General features: G+C 40.7%; 2 protein-coding genes across 2 annotated transcripts; one reads left to right on the forward strand and one right to left on the reverse strand.

Annotated features, from left to right (window-relative positions):
• The first annotated feature begins 14 nt into the window (after positions 1 to 14).
• dbr1 (debranching RNA lariats 1) lies at positions 15 to 7,534 on the forward strand. Its single transcript, XM_037109485.1, has 9 exons — positions 15 to 171; positions 761 to 1,094; positions 1,176 to 1,300; positions 1,378 to 1,458; positions 3,649 to 3,734; positions 3,859 to 4,083; positions 4,233 to 4,310; positions 4,400 to 4,545; positions 5,854 to 7,534. The coding sequence occupies exons 2-9, from the start codon at positions 898 to 900 to the stop codon at positions 6,602 to 6,604; spliced, it is 1,689 nt and encodes a 562-aa protein (XP_036965380.1). The 5' UTR covers positions 15 to 171; positions 761 to 897; the 3' UTR covers positions 6,605 to 7,534.
• Positions 7,535 to 8,132: 598 nt separating this feature from the next.
• On the reverse strand, positions 8,133 to 15,430 carry rab5b (RAB5B, member RAS oncogene family). The gene is made up of 6 exons (XM_037109487.1): positions 15,275 to 15,430; positions 14,058 to 14,355; positions 13,416 to 13,567; positions 12,459 to 12,581; positions 11,894 to 11,987; positions 8,133 to 9,999 (listed from the first exon to the last, which is right to left on the reverse strand). Exons 2-6 carry the CDS (start codon positions 14,221 to 14,223, stop codon positions 9,884 to 9,886), a joined length of 651 nt encoding a protein of 216 aa, XP_036965382.1. The 5' UTR covers positions 14,224 to 14,355; positions 15,275 to 15,430; the 3' UTR covers positions 8,133 to 9,883.
• Positions 15,431 to 15,694: the final 264 nt, after the last annotated feature.

A 15,694-nucleotide genomic window follows, 5' to 3' on the forward strand; every position in this document is an offset into this window, starting at 1 on the left:
TCAAATAGGGGACGTTCTGCGCATGTGTTGTGAGTGGTGGACGCGAGGTGGGAAAATTCATTCTATCGTGTCTCCGCGAACCTGCAGCGTAAACATGATTTTCAGAAAAAGTTTGTAACTCCTCGGAGTATACAGCATACAAACACACTCTTCGGTTATTCATTCTTATCCGTAAGTGCACAGTTTGTACTCAGCTTGTCTTGTTCTGGTATGTAAGACATACGTAGTTCCCTGTTCGCTGTTGGGTCGTATGAAAACGCTGTAACGTTAGCGTTATCTTGCATTAGATGGACAAGCTAGCTAAGTAGCGTGGCTAGATATTGAACGTTTTGTTTAGTTGCTGATTTTAAGGGGTGTATGATCATACTGATTTCTGCTATTTGTTTGTAGTAAGTAGACGTAACTATCGGCACATAGCGAAGACAAAAGATTGAAAGGGCCTTGTTGACACGCATAATAGGTCAAATGCTGCAGCCACATTTGTCAAAGAATAGTCAGGTGTACATACATGTTTACGGTCCGGTCGCCATTTCACATTTATTTTGTCTTACAGCAACTGTGGAACTGAAGGTAGCCGATTAAAACAGCTGTAATGTCAGCTCGTTTTACACAGACTGGCAGTTCTGTTGATGAGCACCTTTGTGGACAGTTTTAAGTCGTATTCCACTGTCCTTTTATCGTTCTCCATGTATAGTCCACCCTTTTCCCCTCCTGTCGGTTCTGATACTTCGCCAATGTTTTGATATTTTCATCCCCACAGGTCACCAAGAGGTTATAAGTGAGCAGGCTTCAGCATCTTTGTGTGTGGAGGCTGACAGCCCCTCGATGAGCACAGACTAGCCTACAAACCAAGACTGTGATTTTCTCTGGGACTGTGCAGCTCACTTGTTGTGCAGCATGAAGATTGCAGTCGAAGGGTGTTGTCATGGGGAGCTGGACAAGATCTACGAGACAATCGCTTATCTGGAGAAGAGGGAAGGGGTAAAAGTGGACCTGCTGCTTTGCTGTGGAGACTTCCAAGCAGTGCGAAATGAAGGAGACATGAAGTGCATGGCAATACCAGCCAAGTACAGAATGATGCAGACTTTTTACAAGTTAGTTCTTTGCTCCTCCTTTGTCATGTTTCAAGAAGTGCAACAGCATTTAAAACATTAATGTAACTGTCTTTGTCTCAGATACTATTCTGGAGAAAAGAAGGCTCCAGTCCTGACTATTTTCATTGGAGGGAACCATGAGGCTTCCAACCACCTGCAGGAGCTGCCTTATGGTGGCTGGGTGGCACCCAACATTTATTATCTGGGTAGGGAAACATAAACAGTAGTTGTGATTATTCTGTCTATTAATACCCGGGCCTGACTTGACCAAAAATGTTTCCAGGTTATGCTGGTGTTATTCGCTACAGAGGGATAAGAATTGGCGGCGTATCTGGAATCTTCAAATCACGTGACTACAGAAGGGGTGAGCTTATTTTTTTGATTATGAGTCTGTTCAAGTACAGGTGTGAACAACCTCAAGATGCATTGAAGACTGAGGATGCAATTGAAATCCAAGTGCTCGGGCCACATTCAGAGGTGGTCTCGGCTACATGTGAGCACATTCTGTTAGCAGTTTGAACACATACAATATGTCCTGGGCCACATCATCACATGTCTGGGCTCTCCTAACCTACACATGTTAGCAGCATATGCTTGTAAACACACTGTCTGTTTCAACTAACTAATGAACGAGAAACCTCAATATCTCAACTCTGTTACAACTCAAGGAGAGACTAAACAAACTTTGCCAAAAGTTGCTACGACAAATTCAGAATCATACACATTCTTGTAAATTTGACATTAAATTAAAATTAATCATGTTCACTGAATTTTTGAAAGAAGACAACATTTTGTTGATGGCAAACAGATTTTACAAATGCAGTAAACAGTAACCAATATAGGCTATATCCTTGGCACCCATGGACAAAGTCCCCAGACTCCTTAAAAAAAAAACATTTTGTAAGCTCTAGTGTTGGAAGAAAATAATCTTTGTAAAACACGGACTAAAGCATCTTCACAACTGTTTCAGTCTTATTCATTCAGCAAACATTATACCTGAAGATATTTCTTAACTGTGTAAAAAGCATTGTAACCACTTCTCCCAGTGATGTGCAAGTTCATTTGTTTACAGAGCAGGGAAGTGAGATAACTTAACCTAACAAAGGTGCTTACACTACACAAATGTAGCACAATATACATACAACTGCACTGCGTACTGTGCTGAGAGGACTTGGGAGATGCTCAGCTCAGCTTGTAGTGATCACGATGAGCTCATTCTCTTAGTGTATCAGGAATACACAGACATAATTTGAAAAACAGCTGTTTTTCTTATAGCCTGATCAAGCTATATACACACGCATATGAATAATGGCCAGCAAAATGGGCCAACATAAGAATCTAACAAGGAACAAATTAAGATTTGATTCCAGTCGTAGGCATACAAGGTTTAAGGGCTACTGTACATATGCACAAAACAGTTGTATATATGTTGTTACATGTTGCTGATGGTCTGGAATGCCGTTAGTTAAAACTAATAATTGTTGGTTCTCCACTTAAAATTGCATAGAGAAACAGTTGAACCCTTTGACCAGACTATTTCAGCTGGCACTTAAAAAGAACCCTAACAGTATCCCTCAGTCAAAAGTTCAGCCTGCTGTTCATGCTCAGTCATATTTTAACTCTATGGCAGGCAGAGACACACCAGTCAATCAGATAGCATACATTGGATGTTATGTTACAATCGCCTGCACATATCCAATAGTAGAGGTGGGGAAAAATATCGATCAGTGCATTGCAACATATTTTTTCCCAATTCAGTATCGATTCAGAAAATCCTATGAATTGATACAGGCAAGCAGCGGCTCCTGACCACCCGCTGTCCCTCGTTGGACACCTCTCGGTCCTCGCCTCCAGCAGCTGGAAGCGCCTCACCCACGACCTCGCTCGAGGGTCGGAGGATGACGCGCCATGGAAACACGGTCGGAGCTGCGGAGGCGGGTAGCCCATTTTTGACGCATCGCTCCACTGATGCGGTGGTTGAATGGATGGTTTGAGTCAGGCCAGGATGGCCAATAGAGTGGCCGGGATTGAGCATGAGGTGGCCACGGCCACCCTCTGCCACCCCACCCCTCCGCCATTGCCCGCAGGTTCGGGCTGAAAAAATACGCTAATAAGCCGGGTCGGGCTTCCTTTTTTTTAAAACACATTTCATAAAACACATTTCTTGCAGGTTGTAAATTATATATTGTTTGTTGTGAATCATTGCTGTTCACCTGTGGTGAAGAGTAAGTCTGGATGCCTGCTTCATGGGGAGGGGCAGACGCAGACCTGACACTGCTGCGTGACATACTCATGCCTATTGAGTTTCCGTCTGCTGTCTGTCGGATCATGATAACAAGTACATAAGGAAACATTGCAGACACGCGGAGGGTCGGGTTTGGGCAAACAATTCATGCTGGTGTGTCGGGCTGCGTCGGGTTCAGGCTTAAGAACGGGTGTGGGGTTGTAATTTTCAGGCCCGTTGAGAACTCCTAACATGTAAGAATATGAAAAGTTAATGTTTAAAATTTTACACACTATGCAATATGTTTACAAGAACTATGTGGTTTTTAAGGTCACCACGAATACCCTCCATACAATCCTGATACCCTTCGAAGTGTGTACCACATCCGAAATATTGAGGTATTCAAATTAAAACAGGTAAATATCACAGATTCAACTTCTCTTCTCTTGCATACAATTTATTTATTTACAATTTATTATTATTATTATCATTATCATCTAAACGGTGTATATTGATTCATGAATGTTTATTTTCACTAAGATCCGTATGCCCATGGACATTTTCATGAGCCATGACTGGCCTCGTGGAATCTACCACTATGGAAGTACAGGGGAACTGTTACGAAAGAAGAAATTTCTGCGTCAGGAAGTAGAGTCCAACAGTCTGGGAAGTCCTGCTGCTGAGGAGCTCCTAGCTCACCTCCAGCCCAGCTACTGGTTCTCTGCACATCTTCATGTGAAATTTGCTGCTGTTATGCAGCATCCGGTGAGAGTGACAGTGTTTCAGGACCAACTATATTGTTGCTACTTCAGTATTACCTACTGATACATTTATATTGTCATTTCAATAATTGTGGGTACCAATGTAATATACCAAATGTATTACACCAACTCAGTAAGTACTCTTGTCTTTAGGCCAAAGGTAATGCTGCCCCACGTGTTACCAAGTTCCTGTCGCTGGATAAATGTCTGCCTTATAGGGAATTCCTACAGGTGAGAGACGTTTGTTTTTAAAAATATACGGCTTAGTTTGTGGTGAAGGGGTGACAGTTCGTAGCATTAAAAGTACACCTGTGTTGCAGATTGTGGATGTTCCAGAGAGACCTGGTTCATCTGGGGGTCTTGAGTATGATCCAGAGTGGCTCGCGATCCTGAAGGCCACTAACAGTCTACAAAGAATCACTCCACACCCCTGGAACCCCCCCGACAATAATGGCCTGCATGAACGGTACAGACATTTAGACTTAAAATTGCAGGCAGAGCAGGTGCAATCAATTGAAAGTGCAAAGGACAATAAACATCAATATATGATATACTATATACGAGTTAACAATGTTTCAAACTGTAAAGTTTACTAACAAAATTAAAAGCAGTAACGTAGGTAAACGACTGATTGTAAGCCTGTTGTTGAGAATTAGACTTACATTAGACTTGGCAAAATGTAGTTGCTTAAATATACGGCTGACATTACATACCATACGTGACTGTATGAGTGTATACACTGCATATAAACTTCTTATTAGTTAGTGTTATTGGGATATTTTACTGTTTCACTTGATTGTTTATCCTGTGACATATCTTCATTTCTATTTTGAGTTTTGTGAATATTTATGGTCCCCACATATATAATGCAACAAAATTAATTGACTTCTTTATAATCTACTGGTTGTTTTCAAGATTTAATTAATCATGTAGTCTATAAACAGTCAAAAAATAGTGAAACATGCTCGTCATAATTTCCCAGTGCTCAAATTGACATCTCCAAGTTGCTTCTTATGATCAACCAATAATCCAAAGCAGAAAGACTCTTCATTTACTGTCATAAATGTAAAACTGCAAATCCTCACCTTTTTTTTAAAAGCTGGAACAAGCAACTGTTTGACATTTTTGCTTGGATAGTTGAGAATTAATTTCCGTTTGACTGAGTTATCAAATTTTTCATCTAATCATTGCACCTCTTTATTTATACTGACCACAGCAATGCCTTTGGCTCAGCACTTTATCGAGCTTCTCAAAAGATGCAATTGGCCACAGGCTTAAATATGCACACATACTTTGCATTCTGAATAGGATACAGGTGTGGTTTGACCATTTCAGACTATGCAAGTATAAAAAACAATAAACAAAATTATTCAGTCCCTAAATTAAAAATGCCGTCATCGTCTTCTCACCCCGTTGACAATGGAAAGTTGACTGACATCTATCTACAACAAAATAGCGTTGCAGCATTATCCTTAAGAACTGTGGTGGGTGAAGTAGATGGATTAAAATGTTTTTACAAAATGTAGAAAAACTTCACCTGACCTTCCATTAGCATGGGGGTTAGTAGATAATGACTCTATTTTAATTCCTAGGTAAACTTTTCCTTTTAAAATCATAAGAATAATTTCTGTCTTGAATTATCAGTACGCTGACTGAGCAGGTGACATTTCCCTCTCAAATCTTTACAGTTCACTTAGACATAAAGGCAAAGCTGTTGTGCTAATAGTTTCTGTTCATGGTGTCTTTTCTAATACGGACTGTCTATACCCATCAGGTGGGACTTTAGCGCGTCAGAAGCAGATATGATGCAGGTGGTGGAGGATTTGAGCGGTGAACTGGCCATCCCAGACAACTTTTGCCAGACTGTGACACCCTATGAGCCCAACAAGCCCCAGCACCATGCTACCCCCAGTTGTAGCACCAACCCTCAGACGACAGAGCTCTGTGCCACGTTAGGTCTCACAGACATCTACGCCCTGGCTGGGCAGGGAGGTGATGGGTTTGGGAGGGCTCAGGGCAATACTGGAGGGGAGGAGGATGATGAAGATGGAAATAGTTTAGGAAGTGTGGATGAGCCCAGTGAGTACCCAAGTGACACTTCAGGATTGTCAAATTCATTTAATCCGGATGAGATCATGATTGAGGATGAGTGGGAGGAAGAGGGAGAGAAAGGAAAGGATGATGTCGAGGACACGAATGCAGCAGTAAAGGGACATGTAGGTGAAATTCACACCCCTAGTCATATGGTCCTGCCTGATCCCAAATCTGATACCTCACATACTAATCTGTCCCACATATTGAACCTGCTACCTCCCTCCAACTCTCCAGCAGCAGCCTGCTGTCAGTCTGTAGCAGAAGGGGAAGGGCATTCGGAGGCTGATGATGATGATGCCACAGCTGTACGCATCCTAAAACGTACCAGTGATGAGACGGGGGATGCTGGCAGCAGAACCTCAACTCCCAGAATCAAACGGAGGAACCAGGTCATCTATACAACAGTAGAGGATGAGGAGAGTGAGGATTAGAGGTCAGGGAGAGATCAGGTGAAAGTGGAGCACTCTGTATTATTGTCATGAAGTGTACAGTGCTCCATTAGTTTAAATCTATATGTACAACCTAATTTACTTATCAACTGTCTGTCTGAGATATGGCATTATTAAAAGGCCTTAAAAGCAGACTGCACACAACAAAATAGTTACGTTTCTGCATTCCGTTTCTACAGCAAGGCAGTTATAGCCATGGAAATGTTGTCTCTTTATTAAAGGATACGTTCACCCAAAAGGAAACATTAACTCATTATCTGTTCCCCTCCATGAAGATGAAAAGCTGGGAGAAGTTTTGTAGTCCACAAAATATTTCTGGAGGTTAACAACATGACATCAGCATTCTCTTAAACAACTGAAGTAGTGGGGGACTTGTAAAAAAACAAAGAATATAAAATGACTCCAAACAGCTTTTCCAATGTATTCAAAGTCTCCAGGATCCCTGAGATCCAAAATAGATCTCCACTGTAACTGCTAAGCTGAATACATCAGCCCATCAACTCGACTGTGAGTAAAGGGGATAAATAATGTTGTTGTAAATTAATGTTAATTATGTTTTCAATTAAGTGTCCACAGTTTCAGTTGTTTGGGATAATTCTATGATGATGCTGTTTTGCTTTAAAGCTCCAGAAATGTCTTTTGGACTACAAAATTTCATCTGACGTTCCATCATTATCAGGGCAAGTACAATGACTGAATGTTCAATTTTGGGTGAACTTCCCCTTTTTAAAATATGTTTTTATTTTAATCAAACCAAACACTTTTAGAAACCGATCTTTGCTTTTTGTGTTTTTATACTTTACATAATTTCAAGAGAAGAGGCTGGAAAATGAAAATATCCTTTTTTTAGAACTGACTTAATGATGCACCATTGTAAAAGTCAAAAGGAAATAAAAATGTGACTGTTGGTGACTTTTGTTTCACTTATCTGAGGCACGAGGCAAGTGAAAGAAAAGCAATCAGCATTCTGCACTCAAATTGCCATTCACAGCTTTATTGAACACTATACATACTCGAGGAGCTGATGGAAAAATTAAGTATTATTTTAAGTGCACAGAACACTGAACATACTTGTGATTACTGAATAATGAATAAGCAAATGCTGTTCAATGTATATAATGAGCTGAGGAGCTGTTTGTGTCCTGGGGGATGGATGAATCATTTTTGTTTGTACTTGAATACAGAGTGAAAATGGTATGGTTGTTCAGATCTTCTTAGTTTGGCCTTTTAGTTAGTTCACCATATTTATTTATTTATTTTTAATCAAAATACCTAAATATGCAACCTGAAAATACAGCAAAGATTTTCCTGGACACATATTTGTTAAAATCAAACAGATTTATAACATTGATTAGAGTCATTTCAATGATCCATACCAGGTTCACAAGTGTGCTCTGCTTAAGTCAACATACTTTCATTAAAATTAAGACAATATATAACATACAGTGTATTCAACATGAGCTCTTTACATCCATACAAAGAGCCAATACAATATAGCCTAACGACAGGGTGCCATGTTATTGGTTTATTGTACAAGCGGATGTCAGGGAAATGGTTCTCCTGCACTTTACCTAAGAAGCAGACAGTTAAAGAAAGCTCCAAACATGATTCACAGAAAAAAAAGAAAACTGGGATTAGGCACTTCTGTTTTTTTTTTGTGTGTGTTTTCATTAATTCCTTGCTCATTTTCTTCAGCCAAGCCTTGGACAGCCACCAAGCACACAACTCCGTTTCGAGCATCATATTGAGTAAATGAATCAGTAAAACCATTTAAGATCACAATGATTTCATGTCCACCAACAACTTAGCCTAAGGACAAGGGACAGTTGGGATACATTAAACACGAGATGGTAGATTTTCTCTTACAGGGCATGGCATAGGTTTATTACATGTCAGCCCCTGACCTGATATATCATATACCATAATCATCTCAATCATTTATCGGATGCCAATCTTTTTCATCTGAGCAGAGATATCAATGAACTACCACATTTCCTGCTATTCCAATTAGACCCATCACTCACTCTGATAATTCCAAGGGGAGATTCAGCTACTTATTAAAAACAGGGACTTAGTAAGTCTTGTATTTGATGTAATACTAGTCTTTGGGTTAGAGGGATGGGTTCTCTGCTACAGGTATGTCATCAGTTAGAGCTAACAGTTCCCTGCTTATACATTGTTCTAAGTACACTCCATATCAGGTCTGTATTGTTGTTGTAAGGAGCTACAGCCTGTGAGGCTTCCCTTGTAAGCACTCAAGCACTGAAACCAAAAACACTTGAGGAACACTGCAATTCAACTTCTCATCAAACAAGCAAGTCTGTATCTGAAAAACAATGCAAAATCATCTTTGTGAATACAATCAATCTTTCAACTCTTACATCAGAACTCTGTAGAAGAATGCTTCCCGCACATAACTGGTGAAGTTTCTATTCGGTCACACGAGAGCAGTAATGTGAATGAAAGCATCACTACCAACAGACAACAGAAGGAAACAGCAGACAATAAATACGTACAGATTGACTTGTGTTTTGGATGTGACCGGACCGTGCCACTGACACCAGGGAAGGCCAGGCAGGACAGAGGAGGATTTTAAATTATGGGATCAATCCATTAGTACATATACGTGGAAGTATTCACAGCAGGATTTGATTGAATCAGGAACAGGAGGAAGCAAGGCAAGCAGGTGCAGGCTCTGATAAAGGAGAAAAAGAAAGCAGCACCAACCTACCCATTTGGTTTTTGTAATTGAATGTTTTGACCCCCTTTTCTCCTTTCCTATCTTGCTGCTTGCCAGCGTGTACTGCTCATTTTGTGCATTTTTACATGATCAGGATTGTGACTGAAACGATGCAAGGTAGAATGAAAATGAAATAAAAATCACAATTAGTGCTAAATACTACAACAGGCTTGCCACTGTCTTCCACATCCTTTATTTTCCTCCACTCAATCTCACTCCTCTGTATCTCCCCTCATAGTTTCCAAATGCAGGAACTCAGTGACTCAAGAGACACAGATGTGGAATATTGTGTCTTTCTCTTCCATCTCCTTTTGCTATTCCTTTCCTCTGATTCTCTCCCTTGAATTTCTGTCTCTGATTTTTTGTCTGCTTGGACAGGAGGATGAATGGAGGGGAAGGGGGTGAGTGGATACTGGGTTTCCCCACACCAGGCCCACCCCTGTAAGTTGGTTGAAGGAGACAGGATGGTTGAAGGGCTGTGGTGGTGTGGATGGTGGAATACTGGTGAGAGTTGTAGAGGTCTAGTTTCCACCACAGCAGGCTCTGGTAGAGTGGGCATCAGGGTCCTGAAGGTTGACTCCCCGATGTCGAGCTGCATGAGTTGGGTTTTGGGTGTCTGTTTTTGGCATCTTTTTTGCTACAATGAGAGGACAAAGTGAAATATTTTGACATATCATTCATTAATAATTGATCACAATTAACAATAGACTTTCTAGCTAAAAAGAAATCTTTATCTTTTTTAGTTTTAAATCAAAGATCTGAATCAGCACTGAAATCCACACTGTGGGTGTCCAATCTTTGGATACATGCACCTAATATTTATCATCAATGTAAGTACTTTATTCAGGAGGAATTTCAGAAAATGTCTTCAAAAATAATCACATTTCCCACCAACAACTCCCTGTTTTGAGTCTTTTGACCACTGAGGCCATTCAGCAATCCTTAAATGTTTTTAAATTTCTACCAAAAAGAGCCACAGACCAGTTGTTTTGCTACCTAAATGTTTTTGTCATTCCCAGTAAGCAATGTCACCAAATGTTACCCCCATGGAAGATGAACTTGCATAGACAAAATGTATTGATTCCAGTGAGAGAGAAACAATCAGATTTAGTGTTAATAAGGTAATTGGATGATAATATTTTCCTACTGAAGAGTCACAAATCAGATCACTCACTTCTGATTGAGGTGGTTACACAAGGCATTTTTGTTCTGATTGAGCTATTATTCTGATCATTATTGGAATTTAAGGGTCCATGTAAATCCACCTAATGAGAAAAATGGCACAGAACAACATACAACTGATGATGATGTTTTATCAGTGACGCCCTCAAACAGAATCAGAACAGCTGTCATTGTGCACTGCTGGGGCTATTTATAGTGCCTGCAAATGTACCCGTCAACACTCAGTGTAGTGATATCTCAATCATCATTATGTAACATTAGAGGGATGATCAGTGATTAATCTATCAAGCCCATATTGAAACAGACTTTACCCAAAGGGCTCAACAATTCAGGATCCACTAAAAAGATAAGGATAGGGGATATTAGAAAGAATGTAATTCATAATTATCGCTACTAAATAATTCAAAAATTACATTTATGCCATATCCAATATCAAACTCCCCATCATAGCCCTGTATCACTCTAAATTTGACAAACCACCTGTAACTGCAGCTCACAAAGTAAAAATCCCTGGATCCATCCTTTTATCCAGATTTCTTCCCCACCTAAAGTTAACTGGGTCTGTTCTGGCCTGAGACCCATGCCCCATCCAAGTTTGGTGGAAATCTGATCAGCAGATTTTCAGTAATCATGCTGATAAATGACCCAATCAACAAACAAACACATGGACACATGTCCTCCTTGGTGGAGTAGTGAAATCAGCAAAGTACCGTAACAATGTCTAAGGTTACCCATCATCATACCCACTGCTAATTGTTGAAAACTTGTGTACACTTGGTCTGAAGTATGCATGAGGTATGCACATTCTTGGCACACATTTTTCCTTGATAAATACCAGGTAATGTCTCTGTCTGCATGGTTTTTGTGTGTACATATTGTTTATATATCCAGCTCATGGACCTTTGTTGTTGGTCCATCTAATGATGTCATGTGCTTTCCTCTTTAACCCAAACAAAGAAAGATTACGGCTGCAGATTTTTTTTTTTTTTTTAAATGGCGGCTGAAATAAAATACGGTGAGTGCTACACCAATCAGAAACATTCAGCTCTGGAAGCCCAAAACCTAAAGTTCCTGTACTTTTAGAAAGTGCAAAGCACAGATCATTCAGGGGTAAAATAATGCCCATGGAAGACCCTGCAGTAGAAACAAGCTAAGCTCCTGTAAAGGGTCCTAGATGCTTGAGAAGTTTCTGTTTCTGAGTTTCTGTAGTGGAAACACTGCTTAACAGCCAAACAACATGACCTGAACATATAATCTAACACAGGAGAAATGACACCTTTGGTCTAAATTTAATTGGCTTCTGATATGAAACTAATTTTGAGTTCTAATGCAAAAGAAAGGACACTCACCAATGGCCAGGAAGAGCTCATTGACATTCATGGCTGTCTTGGCAGAGGTCTCCATAAAGAGTAAGCCAGTGTCTTCAGCATATGTCTGGGCTTCCTTTACCATACAGGACACAAACAAATACAGATATAAAATCAGCAGTCATTTGAAAAACACTAAAAAAAAGCCTAAACCTGAAACTAAAGAACTAAAATGTTTATCATTTGCAAATAGCAGCATCTCAGGAGAGCACAGGCTTGACAGCACTCCACAAATCTGTGAGCAGCCCCTGCAACAACTGTTCATGCTGTGTATTCAAGATGTTCTGACAAAATTGCTCTTGAATGCAGCATTGTCAGGTAGCAGCTGACTGATGGGGGTTTTTCCACCAGTATTTGAATGCAGCCAGATTTGGCACAGAATGTTTAACAGATCCTTGCGCCCTATTCTAATCCTTTTGTACACTGTTCGCACAAGCATGAGCATAAAAGAAGCACACATATGTAACCTGTCATCAGCAGTGATTACCATCCATCTTCAGAAAGGTAAGGTTTAGTTAAGACTATAGGCTCAAAACAGTGGCGTTACCTCATACTCTACTAGTCTCCTCTCTGCCAGGTCAGCCTTGTTCCCAGACAGGGCAATAACAATGTTAGGACTGGCCTGCCTCTGTAGCTCCTTCACCCAGGCTTTGGCTCGCTCAAAGGTTTCCTGCACAAACACAGCACTGAGGTCAGATAAACCAGTAACACACAGACCACAACCACTGAAATGTATTCATCACTTAGGAGACAAAGTGTTCACCAACTGAAGCTGACAACATTCTGCTACAATAATATTTAATATTCACTTGTGGCTCAGGATGGTTTTTTGTGTAATATTGTTCTGCGTTACAGGTAAGTAAACTGATTTCTAGGGATGCATGAAATGGGTTTTCTTCAGCCAATACTAATGGAGTGGATAGTGGATAATTACCTGCTCTTGCAGATACTGAAAAAATGACTGATAATTTCAGGTTTCTGTATTTTAAAAAGAAATGCATGCCCTGTGGTTTATGCATACTGTATGAAAGGCTAAGTGTAGTTGGTTTAATGCTTTTAGCAGCTGCTCAAAATCCACCAAATTTGATTCAAAAAAACATCTTAATATTATTTAGAGTAAATTGCATAGAAGAATGCAGAGACAAAAGCAACAGTATCGTGGTTCATCTTAAAAATGCTAAAGTAACAAAAAGAATAGGTTTGATATTACTTAGTGCCCCCCCCCCCCCCCCCCCCCAACACACACACAAAGGAGGAGAGGAGAGAGAGTGCGAGAAGAAGAAATTGAGAGGAGTATGCAGCCCATGCTATCACAGCCAAACAAATACTGATGTTGTAATTTGGCTGATATATTTCATGCATCTCTGCTAATTTATTCACTTCTTAGAAGAATAGAGAAATAAACCCTGAATGTCAGACCCAAAATGTTACTTAGGACAATTTGTCAAGATTGGCCAGACCTACATTAACAAATGAGAAATGAATGACTCGGTTTATACTGTACCGGCTTGGTGATGTCAAAAACAACGATGGCAGCCTGAGCACCACGGTAGTACATGGGAGCCAGGCTATGGTATCGCTCTTGCCCTGCAGTGTCCCAGATCTCAAACTTCACTGTGGTATCATCTAGACACACCGACTGAGCCAGGAATGCAGCTGGACATGAAGAGGAAAAATTATTTAGTTAAAAAGTACCATCATCCACCTTTTTGCTACCCGTTCGATAGGGTTCAAACTATGAGGGAGCTGGGCTTCTGTAAAGATGGGTCTGAGCTCCCATGACGTCTAGTTAAGTCACACTTTTGTGCAGGTTGCTAATACATTACCTTCTACATCCAACTACTTTATTATTTTAATCCCAAACACTGCATTTTTTTGAGTTAATGAGCAAGTTTTAAAGTTTATGATACAAATAGGATCGAAGAAACATTATGACAGTGTTGTAGGTTATTTGATAAACTGTCATCAATAATGTGGATATTATGACTAAGTGGGCAAACAAGTAGAATGGTTTGGCTGTTCTGATGAGGCCTTAAAAACCAAGAAAAAGACAACACTTATGTCACATCACTATATGACTATAAAGTCTCATATCTTGATAACAATATGCTATCGACACATTGCCCACACATTTCCCAGTCCTCACCTCCTATGGTTGTCTCCTGGAACTCATCGAACTGTCCCTTGACGAAGCGCAGCACCAGGCTGGACTTGCCCACAGCCATGTCACCCAGCAGCACCAACTTGAACTGGCAGATCTTGGTCTGTGGTAGTGTGCCGTTGGAGCGGCCTCCACTCCCTCTGGAGCTCATACCGGCCCGTGTAGGAGACGGCAGAGGGGCTGGGCGTCCTCCCTGGAGCGGAGCAACTTGCACTGCCTTCCAAATAGAATGTAGTCAAGTCTCGCTGTTGGTGTCTTCACCTATCTTCGCTCCTTGTTTTGTCTGAATGAAGAAGTGAGAGGTTTGGGGGGGGGGGGGGTTGGTGCAAGATTACATCGTGGCTTACCTCATGTACACCTTTCTTTCTCAAGACAAAAAGAGCTCTTTCCAGGGCTATCCATTAAACCTAAAGATATATGTTTCCTGAAGAGGGATGGAGATCTGACATGAATTCAAGGAATAGGAGGACAAGTTTCCATTGCACCTGCATTGCTTTACACTTACCAGCCCTGAATGTCTGCTGTGCTCACAGCTTACCCTGTCTCTCTCTCACACACACACACACACACACACACACACACACACACACACACACACAAGCACCTTTTTCGTTCTTTCTCAAGGCAAAAGCAACCCCTTCCTGTACACCCATAGACTCTGAAGAGTAAAGGTTTTATGCGGAAGGGCGGATATTTCCTTGGCATGAAACCAAGGAATAGCGAGCCTGCCTTGCTTTACATTTCCCAGCCCTGCATGTCTATTGTATTTACTGAGCCAGAGCCATATCTGAAAATACTGCCCGTCGTCAGCTGTGTCCCAGTATCCTGCAGTGAAACTTGAGCTAACAGGGATGCTGCGCCTCAAATTGCTGTCTCCCACCTCATAGACAACAATAGTCAACATCCATCACTGCAGCAAATGGTTCATTTGAACATTAATAAAACGTAAACGGCAGATAGTATAGAATGTGGATGGAGAGAAGATGGCATGCATGCACTCTGTCACTATCGGCGTTGGGGTTACTCCCACAATAAATGCTATCAGGTCAGCAGCCCTTATCTTGCGTTATGTGCTAATGTTAACGGGACACCGCTCTGACCACTCAGGTCGGACGAGACAAAACTGAATCAAAGCTTCATATTTCGACGCCTAATTAAACATACCAATACTACAGGTCCATGTGACATGTAAATAATATTACCGTATATCTGTCGTTTCAGCAGCGCAGGTATCGCAGGCTTAACTGTTGACAATTTGGCTATCAGCTGGTTAAAGAAAATGTTAACACTTCCTGTAAATTGGCGCAGGCGCAGTAAGTGCCGCATTGTCAAACCGCATTCCCCAACGGTCCATTCAGTGACTGCTCACATTTTAACATTCGTCGGATCCACTTCATTTTACTAATGATCACAAAAGTGTATTATCTTTTTTTTTTTTTCTTTTTTTTTCTGCTGCCGAAGACAAAATATACGGAATTTGTAATTACAATAACGAGTGTATATGGTGAATAATGATTTTATCATAATAATAAGCACATTAACACCGCGAATTGAATATCTTTGGCTCATGAACATTACCCCCCGATGTAGAAGTAACCTGAAAGAGCATTTTAGAGAAATAG

The sequence above is a fragment of the Acanthopagrus latus genome, chromosome 9, assembly GCF_904848185.1.
Source record: "Acanthopagrus latus isolate v.2019 chromosome 9, fAcaLat1.1, whole genome shotgun sequence".
Taxonomy (NCBI): domain Eukaryota; kingdom Metazoa; phylum Chordata; class Actinopteri; order Spariformes; family Sparidae; genus Acanthopagrus; species Acanthopagrus latus.

Excerpts from the sequence above, each read along its gene's own strand:
- dbr1 (XM_037109485.1), top strand. The coding sequence starts at position 898 with ATGAAGATTGCAGTCGAAGGGTGTTGTCATGGGGAGCTGGACAAGATC. Across the intron at positions 1,459-3,648 it reads ATCACGTGACTACAGAAGGG|GTCACCACGAATACCCTCCA; the intron begins GTGAGCTTATTT and ends GTGGTTTTTAAG. Across the intron at positions 4,084-4,232 it reads CTGCTGTTATGCAGCATCCG|GCCAAAGGTAATGCTGCCCC; the intron begins GTGAGAGTGACA and ends TCTTGTCTTTAG.
- rab5b (XM_037109487.1), bottom strand. The coding sequence starts at position 14,223 with ATGAGCTCCAGAGGGAGTGGAGGCCGCTCCAACGGCACACTACCACAG. Across the intron at positions 13,568-14,057 it reads CCAGGAGACAACCATAGGAG|CTGCATTCCTGGCTCAGTCG; the intron begins GTGAGGACTGGG and ends CTTCATGTCCAG. Across the intron at positions 10,000-11,893 it reads TGAGCTCTTCCTGGCCATTG|CAAAAAAGATGCCAAAAACA; the intron begins GTGAGTGTCCTT and ends CTCTCATTGTAG.